Source organism: Enhydra lutris, unplaced genomic scaffold (genome assembly GCF_002288905.1).
Source record: "Enhydra lutris kenyoni isolate GAN:26980312 unplaced genomic scaffold, ASM228890v2 scaffoldscaffold94, whole genome shotgun sequence".
NCBI lineage: Eukaryota > Metazoa > Chordata > Mammalia > Carnivora > Mustelidae > Enhydra > Enhydra lutris.
The window spans coordinates 2,043,102-2,062,619 of record NW_019154178.1 but is presented as its reverse complement, the minus strand read 5'-3'; the positions used below and the strand labels follow the sequence as shown (position 1 = coordinate 2,062,619).

The window sequence follows — 19,518 nt, the reverse complement described above, 5'->3', positions numbered from 1 at the left end:
CGTTCTGGCGTCGAGGGCGGGGCTAAGGAAGCCGATTGGCCGGTCTTCGTGCCGGTCAATGAGCTGGCTGCGGTGATTGGCAGCGACCCGGAGGGTAGCGGGTTAAGGTGTGAGCCTTGAGGAGGCAGCGTTTTCTGGGCTTCTCTCTGCTTCTCTCTCTCCAGAAGGTTCTGCCGGTTGCCCCAGCTCTGGGTACCGGGCTCTGCATCGCGCCGCCATGATGGGCCATCGTCCGGTGCTCGTGCTCAGTGAGTTGGGGGGAAGCCGGGGCAGGGACCCCCTTTCCGCCCCTTCCCTCCGCACTTCGCCGTGGGGCCCCAGCCCGGTCCCGCCCGGGTCCGGTCGCGCAGCCTTCCCGTCGCCGTGCGCCTCGGAAGCCTCCTCTGCCGCTTCCCCGAGTGCCCCGAGCCGGGTCCCTTGTCTCCCTGCTCCTGGCCGAGCCGCCGGGCTGCGGGCACTCGCGCTCTCCGCGCCGCCGCACCCCTGCTCGCGTGGTTTTCGGTGCGGGGCTGGGGAGTGGGATCTGGCCTGGCCTGGCCTCGGCGCGGTGGCCGGTGGGTCCGTGGCCGCGGGGCCCCGCCGGATCGCCTGGCTCGAGCGTGCGGTCCTTACTGGGGGCTTAGCAGCCTGTCCTCGTGGGATGGGGGGATTAGGTGACGGGAGTGAGCTGCCGAAAAGGGGGTCTGCGCACAGCCAGTGGTACCCGCGGTCAGTTTCAGTGACAGCCCCCCGGGGTCACCCTCCAGCGACGCGCTGCGGGGGTCCGGCTTGGGTGTAATTCGTCCCGCGGCGTCCTCTGCGCTGCGATCTTCCTGCGGAGTTTTCCTGAATTCCTCTCTGAGGAGGGCCACCTCCATTGTCTTCCCTTGGGCCGTTCCCATTTTTCGGGTAACTTCTGTACCCCAGCTACAAGCTCTTGTCCCTCCCTTACGGTTTTCGGTATACAAAATGCAATAACTCGATTTTCTCCGTTTTCCGTGTACCTAGGAAATAACTGTTTTCAGAAAAAAAAGATTCACCTAATTGGGGCAAAGCCACGTTCCTTCTGATGAGTCGGCCAGACAGTCCAGGCAGGGTTTTAGTCACCCCGGCCTGAAACGGGAATCCAAATTCTGAGGGTTCTGAGCGTGTAGATTTGATGGGACTGGGTGAAAATTTTACCCATTTACCTTGTAGAGAGTGTGTAACTTGAGAGAGGAGGGAGATCAGCATTATGTTGGTTTGGTTGGAGCCATGGGCTTGTCTCCATTGGGAGGGCCCAGGGGTGAGTGGTGCATGGTGAAGCCTTTTTCAGGCCTGCGTTTATCCCCGGCACTACTGGCTAGAACCGAGTAGGCCCCGTCAGGATAGGTGCTTAGCTCTGGCTGACGGTAGGGGTCCCTGAGACATTCCTATTATATCCAGGTGTGGAGCGAGTGTGTCTTGTAACCGAGCCCCTCTCAGAGCATATTCTCACTGCACAGCACACCGTGGGGCCACGTCAGTGATTACGCTGGGACTGCCAGTGTGATTCCCTCTGCCCAAGTAGGAAGATGGGAACCCCCAAACTCTTTCCTTTTTTACATAAAGCAGTGATTGATGCTTTTTTTAGGTCACCGGTCGTTTGAGAATCTGATCGCTCTAGAGCCCCTTCCCAGACAAGAACACAACATCTCCCCATTTTCTGCTAATACCCAGGAGTTCACCATTCCACTAGGGCCCATTCGTGGACCTCAGGTTATGAATCTGCTGTAAATACGTGAATGTCTGGCTCATGGGAAGGCGATGACCAGGGTTCCAATGTTGAGGTGTTAGGGATTGGTTGTACGCCAGGGCTTGACATAAAGAAGTAGCCACAAGTACGTATACTTACTTTTTTAACAGTTTTTAAAGGTACGTCGACACAGTAACTTGCACGTATTTGAAGGGTACGGTTCGATGACGGTTGATCTTTGTGACATTGTAAAACCTGTGTGTGTTTTATTTTCGAAGGTCAGGGAATGAGAGTTTCTATACCGTGGGTGAATCCTGGTCTGTTTTTGTTTATTTTATCTGTTTTAGGCCAGAACACAAAGCGTGAATCTGGAAGAAAAGTTCAATCTGGAAACATCAATGCCGCTAAGGTAGTGTGTCTTTTAAGTAGTTTAAAGTTGATTAGTTTGCCTCCAGCTGCCTTCCCTGGTACTTTTGTATTCATTTGCAATTAGGCAGAAGAAAATGCCCTTTCAGGCCGTTTCTCTTATGGTGGTAGGTAGAAGGATACCCTCCCACAATGAGTTAGGCCTAATAGCTGGGCATAATTCTGTTAATGTATATTGTTTTGTAACCTCCTTGTGTCTGTCTGCCATTCCCCACGAGTTACTTGAGGGGAAGGACTGTCTTCCCGTTAGCATTCCTAGTGCCCACTGTAGATCCTGGCGGGGTACTCAGCACATGCTTCTGGACGAAAGAGTGACACCGTCCCGGAGCTGATTTAGCGGGGTGTGGAGGCCCCTGTCGTGGGAAGAAATGCTAACACGTGGACCCGCAGTTACCTGAGTTACAGGAACCTGAAGCTCCGGAAGCCACGTCCCCTTTTCCTGTGAAAAATTCTTTCTGCGTCCACCCTGAAATCGCTCCCGGGGGAGAAATCGCAGCCCCTGGGCGTGTGACGTCCTGTACCGAACGTGCCTTCTAACACACACACTCACGGGCCTTCTGACCGGTGGTACGTGTCTGTCATTTTCTTTCTGATAGACCATCGCAGATATCATCCGCACATGCTTGGGACCCAAGTCCATGATGAAGGTAGGCCTGTCCCTTCCTGAACCTTCTGACTTCAGATTTTTCCTGTCTGTTACCTGGAACAGGTGTAACTTAGGTATGACTTACTTTTGTCCTAGATGCTTTTGGACCCAATGGGAGGCATTGTGATGACCAATGACGGCAACGCCATTCTTCGAGAGGTGTGACTTTTCGTTTCGCTTTCCAGTGTCCGCTTCAGCAGCACACATACTAAAGTTGGAACGTTTTGCTTTCTAACAATTTTATAAAGGGTCCGTAAAATTATGTATACATGATGGTTAGTTTCTTAGGACTGCTGTGGCTTTAAACAGAAATTTATTTTCTCATAGAGTGGAGGCTAGAAGTGCAAAATCAAGGTGTCAGCAGGGCCCTCCTCCTTCCGAAAGCTCGAGAAAAGGATCTGTCTTTGGTGCTACCAGCATCTGATGGTTGACTGCAGTCTGTGACATTCCTTGGCCTGTGGACTCAGTCTCCTTTTTCTTTTCTTTTAAGATTTTTATTTATTTGACAGCAGGCACAAACCGGTGGAGGGGCAGAGGGAGAGGGAGAAGCGGGCTCCCCGCTGAGCGGAAAGCCTGACGTGTGGGGCTCCATCCCAGGGCCCTGAGATCATGACCTGAGCGGAAGGCAGAGTCTTAACCCACTGAGCCATCCAGGCACCCTCTGTCTCCTCAGTTGTTATAGGCCATTCTCCGGTTGTGGCTCTGTTATAAGGACAACAATGGTTGGATATAGGGTCTATCGTAATATCATGCATGATCTAATTTGTAGATCTTGATTACAACTGCAAAGACCGTGTTTCAGTAACATTCCCATTCACAGTTTCCAGAGGGTAGGACTTCAGCTGTCATTTTGGAAAACACAGTTCAGCCGCAACAGTGGGGCTCCTGGGAAGTAAGCTATGAAAGAGGCTCTTCTGTCTTTGAGAAACTTGAGTAGTTGACTTGGGACGCATTTTTCCCTAAAATGAGGGGGACTTGGAGAGAGGATTCACTTAGATATTTTGGAGACCCCTTAAAATCATTTAAGCTGTGGTAAAATGGTACTGGGTAAGGGAGAGAATATAACAGCTCAAGAGTCAGGACCCAGTAGAGTGGGTTCCGAGGTCTCTCAGTAGTGCTGATTCCGTGGCAATCTGCGTTTTCCTTCTCAGATCCAAGTCCAGCATCCAGCAGCCAAATCCATGATTGAAATTAGCCGGACGCAGGATGAAGAGGTTGGAGACGGGACCACATCAGTAATTATTCTCGGTAAGAGGAGGACAGCAGTGCTGATAAGGGAAGCTCGATTGAAACATAAAGTTTTTTCCTTTTTTTTTTTTTTTTTTTTTTTTTAAGATTTTATTTATTTGGAGCACCTGCCTGGGTAGCTCAGTCATTAAACATGATCTTGGGGTCCAGCGATCGAACCCGACATCGGGCTCCCTGCTCAGCGGGGGGCCTGCTTCTCTTTCACTCTTGCTCATGCATGCGTGCTCTCTCTCTCCCTCCCTCCCTCTCTCTGTCAGGTAAATAAGTAAATCTTTTAAGATATATATGTTTATCTGAGAGAGAGGCAAAGAGATCACAAGCAGTGGGGAGGGGTACAGGGAGAAGGGGCCCACGTAGGACTTGATCCCCATGACCTGAGCTGAGGGTAGACACTTTACTTACTGAGCCACCCAGGTGATCAAAACATGAAGATTTTTATCGGAAATAACATCTGTGTCCTGTTTTAAGAAGGAAATTATTACCAGTCTGCTAATTACAAATATTTAAATAATTTATTGGTAATTTTTTGTGTATTTTCTCCAAGTGAGCATAAAACATTCATCACAGTGTAGGATGAACTAAAAACCTAGTTGAACAAAATACAGTGGGTTCTTGTCATTCACGGTAAGTTGCATTCTAGAAAGTCACCACAGACGCTGAGTTAGCAGACACTGAACCGTCTGTCCTGGAGTAGTTACGTGTCAGGCTCCTTTGAGCCTCTTCACACACTCTGTAATACATACACACCTTATTGTATTTGTTTGGTGGGGTGTGGAGCAGGGGAGAGGGTGAGGGCAGAGGGAGAGAAACCCAAGCAGAGTTCCCGCAGAGATGGGAGCCTGGAGCCTGATAGGGTGCTCGATCCCACGACTATGAGATCATGACAGCTGAAACCAAGAATCAGGTGCCCTTATACCTCATTTAATGTGAGGTGGGTTTTTTGGTTTGTTTTATTTATTTCTATTTCTTTTTAATTTTTTAGAAAGGTTTTGTTTATTTGGGAGAGAGAGAGTGATCGAGAGCACGAGCAGGGAGGAGAGGTAGAACAGCCTCCCCGCTGAGCAGGAAGCCTGCTAATCCCGCAATCCTAGGACCTTGGGATTAGGACCTGAGCCAAAAGCAGGTGGTTAACTGACTGAGCCGCCCGGCCTCCCCTACTTATTTTTCAAAGTAATCTCCCAGTTCACTGGGGTGGCTCAGTTGGTTAAGCGTTTGCCTTTGTCTAGGATCATGATCTCAGGGTCTTGGGATCAAGTCCTGCATTAGGCTCCTTGCTCAAAGGGGAGCCTGCTTCTCCCTCTACCTGCTGCTCCCCCTGCCTGTGCTCCCGCGTCAGCCAGTGCTCTCTCTCTCTCTGACAGATAAATAGAATTATAAATAGAATAAACAACCAACCAAATAAATAATCTCTACTCCCAGCATGGGGTTTGAACTCATAACCGTAAGATCAAGAGTCGACGCTTTTCCAAGTGAGCTAGCCAGCACCCCTCAGTTTATTTTTTGTTTTGTTTCTGTTTTTTTTTTTTTCTTTTTTTTTTTTTAAGTTTTTTTTTATTTACTTTGCAGAGAGAAAGAGGTCACAAGCAGGTAGAGAGGCAGGCGGGGCGGGGGGTGGGGGATGGTGCGTTGCAGGTTCCCTGCCGAGCAGAGAGCCCAATGCGGGGCTTGATCCCGGGACCCTGAGATCGTGACCTGAGCCGAAGGCAGAGGCTTAACCCAGTGAGCCACCCAGGTGCCCCTTGGTTTTTTTTTTTTTTTTAAAGACACTCTATGGGGGCTCCTGTGTGGCTCAATCAGTTAAGCGTCAGACTCTTGGTTTCAGCTTAGGTCATGATCTCATGGGTCCTGAGGTCAAACCTGGCGTCACGCTCCGTGCTGAGCAGAGTCTGCTTGAGAGTTTCTCTCTCCTCCTCCTCCCCCTGTTTGCGCAGGGGCATGCACACGTGGTCTCTCTGTTTCTCAAATAAATACATTTTTATTTATTTTTTAAAGGTTTTATTTATTTGAGAGAGCAAGGGATCATGAGTGGGGGGAAGGATAGAGGGAGAAGCCGAGTTCCCACCAAACAGGGAGCCCGGGGTGCCTGGGTGGTCAGTGGGTTAAGCCTCTGCCTTCGGCTCAGGTCATGATCTCAAGGTCCTGGGATTGAGCCCCGCCTCGGGCTCTCTGCTCAGCGGGGCGCCCCCCCCCCCCCCCCCCGTCTCTCTCTGCCTGCCTCTCTGCCTGCTTGTGATCTCTATCTCGGTCAAATAAATAAATAAAATCTTTAAAAAACAAAACAAAACGCATGACTCGATCCCGGGACCCAGGGATCATGACCCAAGCCGAAAGCAGATGCTCAAATGACTGAGCCACCCAGGCACTCCACAATAAATAAATTTTTAAATAAAAATAAGGACACATTATGTAATACCTGTTGCTGATTCATTGAACTCACAGCCAGTAGCACGTAACCCACGCCTGAACGAGGCTTTTGTAATGTCACGCTTTTCTTGCACTTAGGAAGGCTGGGCTGGACTGTAGTGCTACGCTTGGGCCAGTTGGAACAGTGAAGTCACCAAAATGCACAAAAATGTGAACCTGTGGGCGCCTGGGTGGCTCAGTGGGTTAAGCCGCTGCCTTCGGCTCAGGTCATGATCTCGGGGTCCTGGGATCGAGTCCCGCATCGGGCTCTCTGCTCAGCAGGGAGCCTGCTTCCTCCTCTCTCTCTCTGCCTGCCTCTCTGCCTACTTGTGATCTTTGTCTGTCAAATAAATAAATAAACTCTTAAAAAAAAAAAATGTGAACCTGTACCGCGTAAAGTTTGGGAGCTGAAGCAGGGCAGGGCATCGCATTGCGTGCCTCCAGTGTTCATCTCAGCGTGTGTGTGTGAGTGACCATGAAAATGCCCCTGATTTGGGGCTCAAAAGTAACATTGTATTTATTTATTTAAAATATTGTATTTATTGGGGTGCCTGGGTGGCTCAGTGGGTTAAAGCCTCTGCCTTCGGCTCAGGTCATGATCCCAGGGTCCTGGGATCGAGCCCCGCATCTGGCTCTCTGCTCTGTGGGGAGCCTGCTTCCCCCTCTCTGTCTGCCTGCCTCTCTGCCTGCTTGTGATCTCTGTCTGTCAAATAAATAAATAAAATCTTTAAAAATATATATATATATTGTATTTATTTATTTGGCAGAGACAGTGAGAGAGGAAACACAAGCAGGAGGAGTGGGAGAGGGAGAAGCAGGCTTCCCGCTGAGCAAGGAGCCTGATGCGGGGCTCGATCCCAGGACCCTGGGATCATGACCTGAGCCAAAGGCAGATGCTTAGCAACTGAGCCATCCGGGCGCCCCTACAAATGACATTTTAGCCAGTTGTGAGGTTGATGAATGTTGACAATGAGTCTTGACCATACATATTTTAATAACTGATCTTTCCATTTTCTGAAGGATCATAAAGGATCACTTCTGAAAATTTGACGTTGCTTTTATTTCTCTGTGTGTTTTAATTCGATGGGGAAATGTTTATAATCAAGGCATTTTTAAAAATCTGATTTCAGTAATACATTGTTGAGGAAATGAGAACTCTTTTTTTCTTTTTTAAATTAACATATAACGTATTATTAGTCCCAGGGGTACAGGTCTGTGAATCGTCAGGCTTACACACTTCACAGCACTCACCATAGCACACACCCTCCCCAAAGTCCATAACCCCACCCCCCCTCCCAATTCCCCTCCCCCCCATCCCCCTCCCCCCAGCAACCCTCAGTTTGTTTTGTGAGATTAAGAGTCTCTTATGGTTTGTCTCCCTCCCGATCCCATCTTGTTTCATTTTAAGGAAATGAGAACTCTTTTAAACAGATGTCAGTTTATAATGTTGGCCCACATGCCTGGAAGTAGAGTGCGTATAACAGAATTATTGTATGAACTTTTAAAGTGATGTTTTCAGTTATTTTTAGGAAGTACAGAGTTGGGTGGAGATGTAGTGCCGTCACCACCAACTAAGCACTTGGTTATTTTTTGAGGGAGCGTGAGCTGGGGTTGGGGAGGGAGCAGAGGGAGGGGGCGGGGCTCCAGCAGACCCTCTCCTGATCGGAGCCGGACCCAGGCCTCTGTCCTCTGGCCCTGAGATGACCTGAGTCGAAACCCAGGGTCGGATGCTTAACCTGGAGAGCCACCCAGGTGCCCACTAAGCATTTGTTCAGACCCAATTCTCTGAGGAGCGAAAATTAGGTGTGGCTAGTTCTGTGCGGGAAGGAAAATTCGGAGGATGCGAGAGGGAAGACCGACTTCACATGCTTTCTCACTGTTTCGTGGCTGCGGATGAGCAGTAGTCACCGCGCAGAATTTCCCGCTAATAACCTCGTTAAATCTCCGGAGAGATTAGGGCGTTAAGTATCCGCGAGTCTAGGCAGCTCTGATAAAGAAAACCCTGCTGTTCCTAGAGTCATTCTTCTTCGAAGTTATCCTCACTGTTCTCTAACAGGCCATACCCTTTTCTAAGTGAACTTATTCTAGCATATTTTAAAATGCTTGAGTATTTCTGGACGCATCTGGGGGGCTCAGTCAGTTAAGTGTCTGACTTTTGGTTATGGCTCAGGGTCGTGGGATCAAGCCCCGCGTTAGGCTCCACACTCAGTGCAGAGTCTGCTTGTCCTCTCCTCCCTTTCTGCCCCTCCTGCCACATGTGCACATGCGTGTGTGTGTGTGCTCTTAAACTGAATAAAGTCTGTAAAAAATAATTGCTTGATTATTTTAACGGGTATTTTGGTCACTTAGGAATTGGTGTAAGGCATTGAATTCAAACATTCAAGCACAAGCCAAAGTACATTTGTTTTTGTTTTTGTTTTTAAGATTTTATTTATTTAGTTGACAGAGACACAGCGAGAGAGGGAACACAAGCAGGGGAAGTAGGAGAGGGGGAAGCAGGCTTCCCGATGAGCAGGGAGCCGGATACAGGGCTCGATCCCAGGACCCTGGGATCATGACCTGAGCCGCAGGCAGATGCTTAAGGACTGAGCCCCCCAGGCGCCCCTCAAAGAGTCCACTTGTGAACCTTGACACATTTGTGTACATTTTTTTCTCATTTGTGTACATTTTAACAATCAGTGTTAGTGGACAGGTAGTACAAGCAATTTGTACAAAAGATCTTTTTTTTTTTAATTGTTACAAAAAGTACATTTGTCTCTCCAAACTTTTATTAAGAAACAGGCTTGTGTGTGTATGTGCATCTGTGTATCTATTTGTGTGTGTTAGAAAGTAAAGGCAAATTTTTTTAGGAAGAGGATGTTTCACAAATAATCTCTCAGAGAGTAAATTTTGTAAATTTTTGTGGTTATGCTTCCAGGTATCAAGTTTTTATGTGTATTTTTGTTTTTAGTATAAACAGTTTCTCTGTCTCCTAGGTGTTGAGATAATCATAAACAAGTCCGTTTTCCTTTATGTGTTTTTCCTTCTAGAGTCTTTGGGGGGGAAAAATGTCTCCTTTTGCTTAGAAAACTGGTGACAAACGCTGATCTTGAAAGATCAAGTGAATAAACTGTTCAGTCTTTGATCACTTAAAGCATGTCTGGTGAGGGTATTTTCTTCATGGATTGCCTTGTATAAAGTGTAAAATTTGGATTACAAAAAAATTTATTAGCAGACCATTGGCGTAGGTTTTAGGACCATCTATTTTAGGGAAAACAATAAGGTATTTTTAGAAGTCTCATGAAGTTGCCTTGAAATCTTGGTACTTTAAAAAAAACACGGTGGCTTGTGTGTCTCTTTTCAGCGGGGGAGATGCTGTCTGTGGCCGAGCACTTCCTGGAGCAGCAGATGCACCCGACGGTGGTGATCAGTGCGTACCGCAAGGCCCTGGACGACATGATCAGCACCCTTAAGAAGATCAGGTATTGAGATCAGGGACCTGCTGTCAGCCGTGGGGGCCTGGAAGACGGAGGTGTTCTGTGGCGGTGAAGGAAGGCGCATCACCAGGGCTTTACACTGTCATCCTGTATGCGACGAAGAGCGAGGAGGAGAGCAGCAGGACAAAGGACAATGACAGAAGACACAAAGCAGACAAAGGGAGTTGGGTTCAGTTCTCCCGAATGTCTTCGGGTTACATGCGGTTTGCTTGTTCCCCTGTTAGGGGCTGCCATGGAAAATGCTTAGCAAAACAGACCTACCTTCTCAAAGCTTAGATGCCAGTGGGGGGAATTAGTTGAAGAGTTGGATAACTAATTATTCAGGATTTAATACTAAAGTGTCCTACCGTCACGTAGGATTATGACTCACGCAGTTAATTCTCTAGTAAAATGCTGAGGAGAGTGGTAGCCGGCAGTTTTCCATTAAAGTCAGAAGGAGTGGGACTGAAACTTCTGTTCGAGTCCCATCTCGGAATCGAAGAACTTGCTCTTCGTCTGCTGCTTACTAATTGGGTAACGATAGGAGTGTGGAAAGGCAGGACTTCTAAATCAGAGGATGTTAGGTCGTGACATAATGCAGAATGTCTTTGGTTTAAAAATTCTGTGTAAAACCTATAATGATCTACTCTGACGTGGTTGGGTGTTTGGTACATAAGCCTCAAGTAACTTGGCGAGCTGTGTATTGTAGTGCCTGCTAAGAAACAGAGTGTATGTTAAAGTCTGTCTAGCACTTTTAAGGAATGTGGTGTTTGCCTAAAATTATTTTATGAAGTAAGCTGTAAGAATGTAGAGATAACCAAAGGATTTATTGAGTTTGCGGAGTTGAATTGATAGTTCTTCTTATCAGACAATAATTGTCTGAATGTCTTTGCCGCTTGTGGAGCCGTTGTGGAGCTGTTGTTTCTTCTCTAAAATCCATAATTCTTGGGGCGCCTGGGGGGCTCAGTCGGCAGAGCATCTTCCTTCAGCTCAGGTTATGATCCCAGGGTCCTGGGATCAAGTCCTACATCGGGTTCCTTCCTCAGCAGAGAGTCTGCCTCTCCCTTGGCCCCTCCCCCAGGCCATGCTGTCTCAAATAAATATTTAAAAAAAAAAAAAAAAATCCAGGGGCACCTGGGTGGCTCAGTGGGTTAAAGCCTCTGCCTTCAGCTCAGGTCATGATCCCAGGGTGCTGGGATCGAGCCCCGCATTGGGCTCTCTGCTCGGCGGGGAGCCTGCTTCTCTCTCTCTGCCTGCCTCTCTGCCTGCTTGCGATCTCTCTGTCAAAAAATAAAATCTTTAAAAGAAAAATCCATAATTCAACAGCTACGTAATGATAGCACATCATATGCCTTACGCTGTTAATGAAAATTTGGATTAGGTGGTGTCCAAGGTCTTGTAGAACTTCAGTTTTATGGCTGCAGGTAGTCTCAGCACATACAGGTGTGTGCCGCTGCCAAGAGAGGCTGAACGCAAGCGCGCCGCGTGGTTCAGTGCGGAGTCAGCTGCTTGACGGTGGCGCAGGCCGCGGGGGTTACCGGGACGAGCTCTTGGCATTTACTAGCGGTGGGATGAGGTGTCAGAGGCAAAATGTGTCTTGACTCAGGTTACAAAAGTTGAGTTTATCCGGTTGAAGCAGAAGGTAAAGAACAGATCATGTTTCTGTAAACTCTTAAGTCTGGAGGGTCGTCAGGCATGAGGAGAGATTGCTCGGGTTTGAGGTCGCTTCCGGGGCCGGCTTAGCTGCAGTCTTGTCGAAAGGCGGGGGAGGGACAGTTCTGCCCGTGGGCCCCCCGGTCCCCAGGCTGTAGACGGGGGACTTCCTCGACCGTCCGAGCTGTCTGCTGAGCGCACTGCCTGCCTCTTCCTCCAGTGCCCCCGTGGACACCAGTGACCGAGACGTGATGCTCAACGTCATTAGCAGCTCCGTGGCCACCAAAGCCGTCAGCCGGTGGGCCTCGCTGGCCTGCGGCATTGCCCTCGACGCCGTGCGGACAGTGCAGTTTGAGGAGAACGGTCGCAAGGAGATCGACATCAAGAAATACGCCCGGGTGGAGAAGGTGAGCTCATCCGCCGCGCTTGCAGGACGCACTGCTTCCGAGCGCGTCGCCTCACTTGGGATGACCGAGGGTCGTGGTTTTAGAGTTAGAACATTTGCTGGCCAGAAAACTGCAGCTTGAGAAAGAAGGCACCCAGGAGGTGGTCCCAGAATCGTTCTGCTGCTTTCTGTGCTCTTCCTGCACAAGGCTTCCGGGGGCTGGAGGAGGGCTTCTGGGCCTCTTGGTGAGGCTGTGACCCAGGCCCCAGAAAGCGCTCCCCAGCTCTGCTCCTTGAAGGACCCAAAGTGCATTAATAGCCGTGGGCCTGTAGGTGGAGCCCCAAGCCCAAAACATCTGTGGGAATCTTCCCGGAAGTAGGAGAGAATCTTTGTGAGTCACTGAATTTCTCAGAGTCTCCGCTGACCTTCAGATCGGGGTCCTGGTCCGTGATTGGTGTGCCTTCTGGAGGGAGAAGTGTGATTACAACTATGTTTTTGACGTTCAGGAAAAAGCTACGTCAGAAACCTGCAGTAGTGCTCATTCGGGAAAGCCGAGTGTCTGGGAAGGGAGTTGAGAACTGGCTGTTCTTGGTTGTGGATGAAAAGTGGGTCTTTTGCTCAGATACCAGGGGGCATCATCGAAGACTCGTGTGTCCTGCGGGGAGTCATGATTAACAAAGACGTGACCCATCCCCGAATGCGGCGCTACATCAAGAACCCACGCATCGTGCTGCTGGATTCCTCTCTGGAGTACAAGAAGGGAGAAAGCCAGGTGAGGCTCCTGGCCTGCTCCCTCGCAGCTGGTGGAGGACTCCGGCTGCGAATAGGGACAGGAAGTAAAGGCGTGTTTGTTACCGTGCCTGCCGCATCCGCAACCTGCGTGCGTAGTTTCTGCTTCCCGTGGGAATTCTTTCCCAGTGTTCGTACTGATTTCCGTTCACAGCTGAGGGATTCAAAGCTCAGAGAAGGTAGATTAATTGAGGAACACAACCGTACTGGCCAGGTCAGGGTTTGAAGTCAGCTCTGTCAGCTCCGGTTCCATCCCGCCATGCCGCCTCTCCTGACACGAGTAGAACACGGGTCAGGGGTGACTCAGCTCGGGAACGCCAGGGGATTTTCAGAGGGAGGAGGTTAACAGGCTTTACTACGTGTGGTCAGAACTAAGTAACAGGCTCGTTAACACAGGCATTGGGAGGAAGGTGTATTTTGTTGGTGGGAAGAATTAAGACCCAGATACTATGCACACTGACGACCGGAGGGAACATTGCCTGGAGGGTCCAGGACCTCAGGCCACAAACTCCCCTGATTGCTTTTGCCTTTGCCTTCCACTTAATGTGTAATTAAACGAGGGCATTAACACGGAACCGCACCCCTGAAACCAATAAGGCTTGATGTGTTAATTAAAAAAAGGAAAAAAAGTGAAGACACTCGGCTGCAGGGCTGGGGCTGAACTGGCTCCTGAGGGGTGGGCTCCCGGCCCGCAGGCCTCTCGCGGACCTATAAGTCCGTGGCTTTCTCCACCGCGCAGACGGACATCGAGATCACAAGAGAGGAGGACTTCACGCGGATCCTGCAGATGGAGGAGGAGTACATCCAGCAGCTCTGTGAGGACATCATCCGTCTGAAGCCTGATGTGGTCATCACAGAGAAGGGCATCTCAGGTAGGACTCCATTCGCTTTCCCTCCTGGTGAGTAGAAGAGGGTCGCTGCCCCCCCCGCCCCCCCCCCCAGTTGGCATGGACCGCATGTAAATGCGATGGTGTGGGGGTACGTTGGGGATGACATCGGTTCAGGACCCAGGATTCCGGCTTCCAGTTTGACATCTCTGCTCTCGGGTTTACAGATTTAGCTCAGCACTACCTCATGCGGGCCAACATCACAGCCATCCGCAGAGTCCGGAAGACAGACAACAACCGCATCGCCAGGTGAGTTGGCCACGTGAAGACGAGATTCCTCCTTCCCGTGTGTTTCCCTTTTGGAGCTTATAATGTGGTTCCTGTTACCTGAAAAGGTTTAATGTAGGACACAGCCAGATCGGGTATCGATGGGCATAATCTGGGCTTAGCTGTGTGCTGTCTCCAGAAAGGCTCCGGACCAGCAGCTGCCTGCTGCTGGCCAGTAGTGACCGGCCCAGGCTTAGACGTCTGCGGTCCCTGCCTCAGGGTCTGTCACGGCCTGTCTGCGGTAGCTCGGCCTAGAGCACGGCCGTCGGATTCCCTGACTGGATCTTCAGCTGCTGTTCATGCAGCTTACGACTGACTTCGCTGTTTGCAGATTCTGTGTTCACATACCATTCGTTTCTGATACTAATTTTTATTTTAAAAAGCTGAGTCTACCCCAGTGTCAAGTATCAGATCCACGTCCAGTTTTACACTTCCGCCGGCTCTGAAATGGCTCTGAGCGTGCACGGGTACAGAGGGCTGACTGTGGTTCCGGGAGGGGGGGGAAACGGGCAGGTGAGTTCTGTGCTCCGTGGAGTGGAGTCAGATGTACATTCACGGACTCACTTTCCTCCCTTCTTGACTTCGCGCTGTCTTGAGTGCAGCTCCGTTACTGGCCTGGAGCTCTCATCGGGCCGTGCAGGATGCATCGCGTCTGGAAAGGACCATAACGTGGCACACACAGTAGATGCGCCCGAGAACGCATTTGTCCGGTGCTGAGGAGCCACAGAATATCCTCAGATTAAACTGCACCTGGTTGTCCCGTTGTTCCGGGTGTATTTGCAGTTTATAAGCCCCGTCCGTGCAAGGACACGTCACCTACACGTGTTTGAGAATCTTACCGCCGGGCAGCCAGTAGCTCCCGCGTTACGTAGCAGTGTTTCCAGCAATCCACTTCGGGCCTTGCCCCCAGCCACTGGCCTTAGGGGCTGGGAAGATGAGTAAAAGCACCCGAAGTCACATGCCCCCCCCCAATCTAATCAACAGAGCCTGCGGGGCCCGGATAGTCAGCCGGCCGGAAGAGCTGAGAGAAGAAGATGTTGGGACAGGAGCAGGCGTGTTGGAAATCAAGAAAATTGGAGACGAGTACTTCACATTCATCACTGACTGCAAGGACCCCAAGGCCTGTACCATTCTCCTGCGCGGGGCCAGCAAGGAGCTGCTCTCCGTGAGTCTGCCTTGGGGGCGTGCGCGCCTGAACTGGGTCTTGCCATTTCTTTTTTTTTCTTTTTAAAGATTTTATTCATTTATTTGACAGAGATCACAAGTAGGCAGAGAGACAGGCAGAGAGAGGAAGTGAAGCAGGTTCCCCGCTGAGCAGAGAGCCCGACGCGGGGCTTGATCCCAGGACCCTGAGATCATGACCTGAGCCGAAGTCAGAGGCTTTAACCCACTGAGCCACCCAGGTGCCCTGGGTTGTTACATTTCTTGAGAGGGCCCCCCAAGACCTAAAATCCTTCTGTTGCCCATTTATAGCCATTTAATTTTTGATATGTGGCCACAAATATCTTCTTTTTTAAGTGAATAATAATTTTTTAAAAGGTCTTATTTAGTTGGGGCACCTGGGTAGGCTTAGTCGTTTTATGTCTGCCTTCAGCTTGGGTCACGATCCAGGGTCCTGGGGTCAAACCCCACATCGGGCTCCCTGCTCAGGGAGAAGCTGCTGCTCTCTGTCCACCTCCCCCTGCTTGTGTTCCCTCTCACTGTGTTTCTCTCTCTGTCAAATAAAATCTTAAAAAAAAAAAAAAAAAAAAAGATTTTATTTGACACAAAGAACACAAGGAGGGGGAGCAGCAGGCAGAGGGAGGGGGAAGCTGGCACCCCTGCTGAGCAGGGAGCCCCATGCGGGACTCGATCCCGGGACCCTGGGATCATGACCTGAGCCGAAGGCAGACATTCATCCAACGGAGCCGCCCAGGCGCCCTGAAAAACAGTTTTTTAGGGGCACCTGGTTGGCTCACTGGGTAAACACACAGCTCGATCTGGAGGTCATGAGTTCGAGCTCCGCCTTAGGTACAGAGATTACATGGGTATGTAATTTTTAAAAAACTTCTTAGGGGCACCTGGGTGGCTTGGTGGGTTAAGCCTCTGCCTTCGGCTCGGGTCATGATCTCAGGGTCCTGGGATCGAGCCCCGCATCGGGCTCTCTGCTCAGTGGGGAGCCTGCTTCCCCCTCTCTCTCTCTCTGCCTGCCTCTCTGCCTACTTGTGATCTCTCTCTGTGAAATAAATAAATAAAATCTTTAAAAAAAAAAAAAATTTCTTAATTACAAAAAAACCACATAAAATTTACCATCTGGACCATTTTTGAGTGTATAGTTCCTTCCGTACACATTTACATTCTCGGGCCGTAGATCTTCAGAACCTTGTCATCTTGCCAGACATAATCCTTTAGCAGTGACTCACCATTTCCCCGGTAACCACTGCTTCCTTATTTCTTAAGCTGACGTTACAAATACCACTTTTGTCCCAGGTTAGGTAACTTACCCAAAGGTGCACTAGCAGTTCCTACAGTGCTGTTGGGATGGGACGGAACCGGGAGGGGGGAGGCTGCTCTGTGTGGCCTGACTTCATGCCCTGCCCTCTCGCGCACCTGTAGTCCCTGTGCTTCTGGGAGGCGCAGGGCGTCTGCTCTGCCCCACAGGGTTCTAGAGACCTTTCCAGCTGCCCTCCTTGATGGTTTACCAGACGTGGCAGTCAGGGAGCCCTCAAGTGCCTCTCATGTGTCCCTGAGTCCCCAGCCTTGGGCTTCATGTCATCCATTTGCTTTCCCAAGGAAGTGGAACGCAACCTCCAGGATGCCATGCAAGTCTGCCGCAATGTCCTCCTGGACCCCCAGCTGGTTCCGGGGGGTGGGGCCTCGGAAATGGCCGTGGCCCACGCCTTGACAGAAAAGTCCAAGGCCATGACCGGTGTGGAACAGTGGCCATACAGGGCTGTTGCCCAGGCCTTAGAAGTCATCCCTCGTACCCTTATCCAGAACTGTGGGGCCAGCACCATTCGTCTGCTTACCTCCCTTCGGGTGAGTTCCTTCCCACGCTTTGCTCCTGACGGGGTGGGGAGAGCTGCTTGGCCTAGGGGGATGGTTCACATCTGTGTGTCTGGCTCTCCTGACAGCTTGTGCCTTCAGGTGTCCCCTCTGCCTCTCTCCGAACACTCGACGTGTTTGCAGTCACTGTCACCTTGTCTCGTGTCACTATTTTTCCTTATTACCTGATGTTCCGGCCCACTTGTTTCTGGTGTTTTCCCTTGAGCTGTTGATGCTTCTTCCGACTCCAGGCCAAGCACACCCAGGAGAACTGTGAGACATGGGGTGTAAATGGTGAGACAGGCACCTTGGTGGACATGAAGGAACTGGGCATCTGGGAGCCGTTGGCCGTGAAGCTGCAGACGTACAAGACGGCAGTGGAGGTGAGGCCCCTGAGTGCCGCTGGGCTGCGGGCGGGCACGTCCCTGGAAACCAGTGTGTTGGATTCGATCTTGAAGGGCGGGCTTAGAAGACAGAGTGTTCTCGGAAGGTCTCGCAGGGTATCCTTTTCTGTACTCACCTCTAGCTCATGCAGAAAGCAAGGTGACCCTACAAGATGTGGCCCTTCCTGAGGGAGAGCTGCGTTTTCCGTGCCAGGCTCGGTCCGGGTAGATGGCAGATCAAATGCTAACTACGTGGGAGGAGCTAGGTGTTGGGTTTTAAAGAAAACAAGCTCTCTTCCATTCTCTGCTGACCTCTTTGGGGCTGTGGTTTTTCCCTAGACGGCAGTTCTCCTGCTGCGGATTGATGACATCGTCTCGGGCCACAAAAAGAAGGGGGATGACCAGAGCCGGCAAGGCGGGGCTCCCGATGCCGGCCAGGAGTGAGTGGCAGGCACCGAGACCTCAATGCGCAGAGCCGGCGGAGGCTCCCTCTTCCCTCAGCCAGACTGCCAGGGACACTGTGGATGTCTTTGCTTGGAAGGGATCGGGTTGAGGGGCAGCCCAGCCCCTTTTCTGTCCCAGTTCAGTTTGCAAAAGGCGCTGACATGTAATTCTTCTCTATTGTAAGCTTTCCATTTAATTTAGTTTGCTTCCGATGATTAAATCTAAGTCATTTGAGACAGTGGTTATGTGTTTTTCAATTTTGAGTCCTATCTCTGCCTCCTGGTAAAGAGGGAGGAGGAGAAGACCTTGCTGGGGAGGAAGGGAGATGGGAAGGAGGGAGGTATCTGCCTCCTTGAAGGTGTTTTTCAGACTTCCCAATAGATGCTGGTCGGGAAGACTCTTGGAATTCAAAGGGTCGGACTTCCCAGCTGGAAGCAGCACCGCCTTGTGTTCAGGACCCAGAGAACAAGAGGAACCTGTCCAGCCCCTGGGTGTTCCCGCGGGGTTGTGTAGACAGCAACACCCAGTGCACGCTTGGGCTCAGGCATTTGCCCTAAAGAGCGTGAACCTGGGGTTTTTCTGTTGTTCCCTTTAACTTTCAGAACCCCTCCTGTCTTGCCTGGAATGCTTTTCTTCCTGACTGCTGTCTGTCCCCTGGCCTGCTGGCGTGTCCTGGCGCGCTCCAGTCGCGGGAGGGCCTCTGCCTCTCTGCTGGCAGGCATGGAAGGCTTAATTGTGTTTCATGCTTTGTTCTTATCAAGAGAAGAAAATAATGGCCAGGGATGCTGGAGGCCAGGTGGGGCTAGCCTGTGATTTCTTGTGTCCTTCGTGTTGGCTCCTGGGCCCTCCACATCCCCTTTGTCCTTAGGATTCATACAGTTAGTCCTTACCTCCTCCCCGGCCGCAGGCCTTAGTCGTGTTGGGCTGAGTGCTTGGTAGAAGAACAGCACACAGTGCCTCCTGCCTACCACGTTCCAGTCCGCGTGTGTACTCCCCGTCTCCAGGGGGACTCCGATCAGTCATCCCCCTTTCACAGTGGGGCATCCGACTGGCACAGATAAAGTCGTGTCAAGGGCCACGAAGCTGGAGATGGTAGGCGAGCGTGTCTGGCTCTCAGCAGGCCGTGCCCACTGCAGGAGGCACGAGGGGGCCCCTGGTCTGTTTGCATCCGGGGCCCAGCGTTGGCTCAGCCCCGTCTGAAGCCCTTGCTCCTCCTCCTGCCCTGGGGCTCTGGAACAAGCCCCCACCTCCTGTGCTGAGGGCCCTGCCTCTGTTTCATTCATCCTTCCTTCTGCGCTCTAGGACCTTAGGGGCGAGGTAGACGACCGGGTCTTGAAGTGGTGCTCACGAAGACCCTGTGGGTCTTTGCTCCCCGTTGCGATTTCCCCCGACGTCCATTCTGGCTGCAGTTGTCCCTGCCGGGCGTGGGGGCGAGCTCCTCCTGCCCAAGCCCCCCTCCGGCGTTCCCAGCCTCTCCCTGCAGCGCAGGCTGCCTCCGTCACCACCCTGTGGGCCTGTGGCGTGACCGCAGCTTCGCCACCTCCCCGACTGGGTGTGCTGCCCCCCTGCTGTCAGGCTCCTAGCACCGGCCACATCCCGTTTTCCTCCTGTAAAGCAGCATTTTTGAGTGGTGGGGAGGCTTGAGTTCCTGACTACTCAGTCAAGACTCCAGTTTCTACTTTACTGTCTTGGTAGCTCAGACGATACAAGCACTTGTCTCAAAAATGAGTGGTTTTTTTGTTTGTTTTTAGATTTTATTTATCCATTTGAGAGCGAGCGTGAGAGGGGAGAAGGTCAGAGGGAGTGGCAGACTCC

General features: G+C 51.0%; 1 protein-coding gene across 2 annotated transcripts; it reads left to right on the top strand.

The window, feature by feature from the left end:
• Nucleotides 1-69: 69 nt before the first annotated feature.
• On the top strand, nt 70-17,941 carry LOC111138889 (chaperonin containing TCP1 subunit 3). 2 transcript variants are annotated; one of them, XM_022490838.1, is made up of 14 exons: nt 70-248; nt 2,041-2,102; nt 2,716-2,766; nt 2,862-2,924; nt 3,917-4,013; nt 9,760-9,877; nt 11,745-11,931; nt 12,532-12,681; nt 13,438-13,570; nt 13,753-13,834; nt 14,837-15,017; nt 16,625-16,870; nt 17,128-17,259; nt 17,599-17,941. In XM_022490838.1, the coding sequence occupies exons 1-14, from the start codon at nt 218-220 to the stop codon at nt 17,701-17,703; spliced, it is 1,638 nt and encodes a 545-aa protein (XP_022346546.1). In that variant the 5' UTR covers nt 70-217; the 3' UTR covers nt 17,704-17,941. The 2 variants fall into 2 exon arrangements, with proteins under 2 accessions (XP_022346546.1, XP_022346548.1); XM_022490840.1 differs by lacking the exons at nt 2,716-2,766; nt 2,862-2,924 and having other exon boundaries at nt 151-248.
• The last annotated feature ends 1,577 nt before the right edge of the window (nt 17,942-19,518 follow it).